The 5,290-nt window shown below is 43.9% G+C and overlaps 1 protein-coding gene across 1 annotated transcript in view; it reads left to right on the top strand.

The window, feature by feature from the left end:
- Positions 1-1,596: 1,596 nt before the first annotated feature.
- Positions 1,597-5,290, top strand: part of TIPIN (TIMELESS interacting protein) — a 14,069-nt gene continuing 10,375 nt past the window's right edge. The window contains exons 1-2 of the mRNA XM_017851067.1: positions 1,597-1,789; positions 1,983-2,046. Coding sequence (XP_017706556.1) covers positions 1,628-1,789; positions 1,983-2,046 — 226 coding nt within the window. The 5' untranslated portion in view covers positions 1,597-1,627. The remainder of the gene's footprint in view (positions 1,790-1,982; positions 2,047-5,290) is intronic.

Below are 5,290 nucleotides of genomic sequence, written 5' to 3' on the forward strand. Positions count from 1 at the left end.
TTTTTTTTTTTTTTTTTTTTGAGGGGAGTCTCGCTCTGTCGCCCGGACTGGAGTGCAGTGGCCGGATCTCAGCTCACTGCAAGCTCTGCCTCCTGGGTTCACGCCATTCTTCTGCCTCAGCCTCCTGAGTAGCTGGGACTACAGGCGCCCGCCACCTCGCCTGGCTAGTTTTGTATTTTAGTAGAGATGGGGTTTTACTGTGTTAGCCAGGATGGTCTTGATCTCCTGACCTCGTGATCCACCCGTCTCGGCCTTCCAAAGTGCTGGGATTACAGGCGTGAGCCACTGCGCCCGGCTACCTGGCTAATTTTTATATTTTTAGTATAGACAGGGTTTCACCATGTTGGCCAGACTGGTCTCGAACTCCTGGCCTCAGGTGATGTGCCCACCTCGGCCTCCCAAAGTGCTGAGATTACAGGCGTGAGCCACTGCACTCAGCCTACTATCTTTTAACTTTATTAAGTGCTTTTTTTTTTGTTTTTTTTGAGATGGAGTTTCACTCTTGTCGCCCAAGCTGGAGTGCAGTCACTCGATCTTGGCTCACTGCAACCTCTGCCTCTTGGGTTCAAGCGATTCTATTGCCGCAGCCTCCCAAGTAGCTGGGATTACAGGTGCCTGCCACCACGCCCAACTAATTTTTGTGTTTTTAGTAGAGATGGGGTTTCACCATGTTGGCCAAGCTGATCTGGAACTCCTGACTCAGGTCATCTACCCTCCTTGGCCCCACAAAGTGCTGGGATTACAGGCGTGAGACACTGCGCTTGGCCAACTTTATTAAGTTTTTGTACTTGGATTTGTTTTCATCTAAGTTTTATGCATCTGAATCCAGGTGAGGCGCCATGGCTTGTGCTGTAATCCCAGCACTTTGGGAGGCCAGGGTGGGCAAATCACTTGAGGCCAGGAGTTTGAGACCAGCCTGGCCAACATGGCGAAACTTATTGTCTACTAAAAAATACAAAATTTAGGCCAGGCATGGTGATACATGCCTCTAATCCCAGCTACTTGGGAGTCTGAGGCATGAGAATTGCTTAAACCCGGGAGGCAGAGGTTGCAGTGAGCCGAGACTTCACCCATGCACTTCAGCCTGGGTGAGAGAGTGAGGCTCTCTTTGAAAAAAAAAAAAAGAAAAAAAAAAACAAAACCTGTATCCAGTACTCTTTTAGACTGCAATCCTCTAAGTTCTTAATAATTTTCTCTCTCTCTCTTTTTTTTTTTTTTGTTTTGATACAAGATCTCACTGTCACCCAGTCTGGAGTGCGGTGGTGTGAACTTAGCTCACTGCAACCTCTGCCCTCCAGGTTTAGGCAATCCTCTCACTTCAGTCACCTGAATAGCTGGGTCCACAGGTGTGTACCACCATGCCTGGCTATATTTTGTATTTTTAGAAGATATGGGGTCTCACCATGTTGCCTCAGGCTGGCCTTAAACCCCTTAGCTCAAGTGATCTGTCCCCCTAGGCCTCCCATGGTGCTATGATTACAGGCATGAACAACTGTGTCTGGCCAATATTTTTCTTATTAATAAACTTCCTTTTATAAGTTTTTTGACCTTATAAATACAAAATGACCCCAGTGATTTTGGCATAGCTTTTCAGTTCTGAAACTTGCTGACAGGGTCAGCTGTGAGAATGAGACTCCTGTTTAGCATTTTTATTTTTATGTGTCAGGCTGAAGACTTGAAGATGCTAATCAGACACATGGAGCACTGGGCACATAGGCTATTCCCTAAACTGCAGTTTGAGGATTTTATTGACAGAGTTGAATACCTGGGAAGTAAAAAGGAAGTTCAGGTAAGTGTTGAGATGATTATAAATATCATTCATAGTGCTAAATGGTAGGATAGATTTAGTTGAGGCTAAATTACTGTTTAAAGTGTTCATTTTGGAATCTCTTTTGGTAGAGAGGGAAAACTAATAGCAAATTATTTCCCCCCCCAACATTATTGGTAAAGAGGTAAAAATAAATATCTCTTTTCATTTTCAGACCTGTTTGAAACGAATTCGACTTGATCTCCCTATTTTACATGAAGATTTTGTTAGCAATAATGGTAAGAATATAGGTTTATCTACTTTATAACAATTTTGCTTTTAGAAATAGATCTAGGCAGGGTGTGGTGGCTCATGCCTGTAATCCCAGCACTTTGCTTTTTTGTTTCATGTTTAGGGACAGAATCTTGCTCTGTTATCCAGTTTGGAGTGCAGTAGCACAATCATAGCTTACTGTAGCCTTCAGCCCCTGGGCTTAAGGGATCTTCCCACCTCAGCCTCCAAAGTAGCTGGGACTACAGGTGCATGCCATTGCGCCTGGCTAATTTTTAAATTTTTGTAAAGATGGGGATCTCCCTGCGTTGCCTTGGCTGGTCTCACACTCCTGACCTCAAGCCATACTGTGCCTGAACAACTTTGTGTGTGTGTGTGTGCGTGTGTGTGTGTGTGTGAGAGAGAGAGAGACAGAGTCTTATTTTGTAGCCCAGGCTAGAGTGCAGTGTTACAATCTCGGCTCACTGCGACCTGTGTCTCCCAGGTCCCGGTTCAAGCAGTTCTCCTGCTTCAGCCTCCCGAGTAGCTGGGATCACAGGCACGCACCACCATGCCCCATTAATTTTTGTAGTTTTTTTTTTTTTTTTAAGTAGAGACAGGGTTTCACCATGTTGGCCAGGCTGTTTCTGAACTCCTGACGTCATGATCCACCTACCTTGGCCTCCCAAAGTGCTGGGATTATAGGTGTGAGCTACTGCACCTGGCTTGTTAATTTGTTTTTAAAGACTAGTCAAGTGCAGTAGTGAAAAGGGAGGAAAGAGTAGAACAACGAGTTTGATCTGTAACTGACTGAATTGAGATAACTCACTACCTTTGGATCAACCCCAGTACTTTGGGAGGCCATGGAGGGAGGATTACTTGAATCCTGGAGTTGGAGATCAGTCTGGGCAACCTAGTGAGACCCCATCTACACAAATTTTTAAAAAGTTAATCAGGTGTGGTGGTACATGCCTGTTGTCCTAGCTACTCATGGGGGTTGAGGCAGGAGGATCACTTGAGCCCAGGAATTCAAGGCTGCAGTGAACCAGGATCACACCAGTGTACTCTAGCCTGGGCAATAAATAGGGTGAGACCTTGTCAGAAAAAAAAAAAAAAGAAAGAATAGAAGTAGTTAGAGGAGGCAGTATTATAGGACTGGATCCTTAGTCTATATTGAATATATAATTAAAGTATGGTAAAGTACGATAAATAGGTATGTTAAAATGCCTTGGTAGTGGGCTGGGCGTGGTGGCTCATGCCTATGATCCCAGCACTTTCAGGGAGGCTGAGGTGAGCAGTTCACTTGAGGTCAGGAGTTTGAGACCAGCCTGACCAACATGGGGAAACCCCATCTGTACTGAGAATACAAAAATTAACTGTGTGGGGAGGCTCACCCCTGTAATCCCAGCTACTCAGGAGGCTGAGGCAGGAGAATTACTTGAATCCAGGAAGTGTAGGTTGCAGTGAGCCAAGATTGCGCTGCTGTAGTCCAGCCTGGGTGATAGAGTGAGGCTCTAACTCAAAAAAAAAAAAAAAAAAAAAAGCCTTGCTACATCTAGAATGTTGTATATCAAATTTGTCGTAGAATATGAACTTTTGAGAACTCTGGTGACCCACTGATCCTATATAGCACTTGTTAATAAAAATATATATCAAGATAAAGTGTTTATATACACATGCACCATTGGATAAAGTGGTACTGGGAAATTAGGCAGAATGATTTGATGATGAAAGTTTGCATTTCACTTAGAGTGCAGCTCTCAGATATAGGACTTTAGTGAGACCTATGTGACTGTTCCTGGTATTGATTGCATTGTTAGTTGTACAATGCAACCATAGACAGTCACACACATTAAAACAGATGGTTCCTGCCGACAGGGTCTGTATAGTTATCAGATTTTCTGTGCGATGGCTCCATACATGTTTGTTTTTGTTTTTTAACTTTTAACAGATGTGGAAGAAAATACAGGTTCCATGTAGAATTCCCTAAAGTTATTTATAAACTACTTCCAAACATGTGAAGGAATGTGATTTAAATAATCCATGATTTAAATTTCTTGGTAAAATATGTATTGATGGCATAGGACTGGGTATATGTAAAGGAATGAGTTATTGCAGTTCTAAATTACACCACATATACTACTGGGTTACTTTTTGAGGTGCCCGGTATATAATACAGCTCAAGGATAAAAAAATGACTAAGATCAGGGCTAATACAGTAATGAATGAATCAGACATACAACATTGCTAGTAGTGTGGTAGGTGTTACAATTAGAGGTATGAGTAGGTCACAGGGTGGGATGCAAAGGAGAGGATAGTTACATGTCCCTGGGGGTGGAGGGAGAGCTTCACAAAGGAGGATTCAGAAGAATTTTGATTTGCGGGTGGGAGGAAGAAGAAATAAATTAAAAAAAAAAAGTATTTTGAATGAACAGTAGAGGTCAGGCAGAGGTGATTTTGAATGAGGGAGCCACCTATGCAGAAGTATAAATTAACATGGATTTCAGGCTCCATATTCTATGGCAGTAAAAAAAAAAAGATAAGGCCTGGCATGGTGGCTCATGCATGTAATCCCAGCACTTTGGGAAGCCAAGACGGGTGGATCCCTTGAGGTCAGGAGTTCGAGACCAGCCTGGCCAACATGGTGAAACCCCATCTCTTCTAAAAAATACAAAAAATTAGCCTGGCGTGGTGGCATATACCTGTAATCCCAGCTACTCGGGAGGCTAAGACAGTAGAATTGCTTGAACCCTGGAGGCGGAGGTTGCAGTGAGCTGAGATGGTGCCATTGCACTCTAGCCTGGGCAAAATGAGCAAAACTCCATCTCAAAAAAAAAAAAAAAAAGATAAATTAACATGGACCATTCAGAGAATTACAAGCATGCTGAAATACAGGATACAAATAAGAGAACTGAATCTGAGATTTTTGTTTGTTGTGTGATATATTTTGTTTGTATCTTAAAAGAATAGTCTCGGCCGGGCGCGGTGGCTCAAGCCTGTAATCCCAGCACTTTGGGAGGCCGAGGCGGGCGGATCACAAGGTCAGGAGGTCGAGACCATCCTGGCTAACACAGTGAAACCCCGTCTCCACTTAAAAAATACAAAAAATTAGCCGGGCGAGATGGCGGCGCCTGTAGTCCCAGCTACTCGGGAGGCTGAGGCAGGAGAATGGCGTGGACCCGGGAGGCGGAGTTTGTTGGTAGCTTAGACCCGGCCAGTGCCCGCAGAGCTGGGGGACGGGGTGGGTTCTCTTTTCCAAAAAAAAAAAAGAAT

Source organism: Rhinopithecus bieti, unplaced genomic scaffold (genome assembly GCF_001698545.2).
Source record: "Rhinopithecus bieti isolate Rb0 unplaced genomic scaffold, ASM169854v2 scaffold_31548, whole genome shotgun sequence".
NCBI lineage: Eukaryota > Metazoa > Chordata > Mammalia > Primates > Cercopithecidae > Rhinopithecus > Rhinopithecus bieti.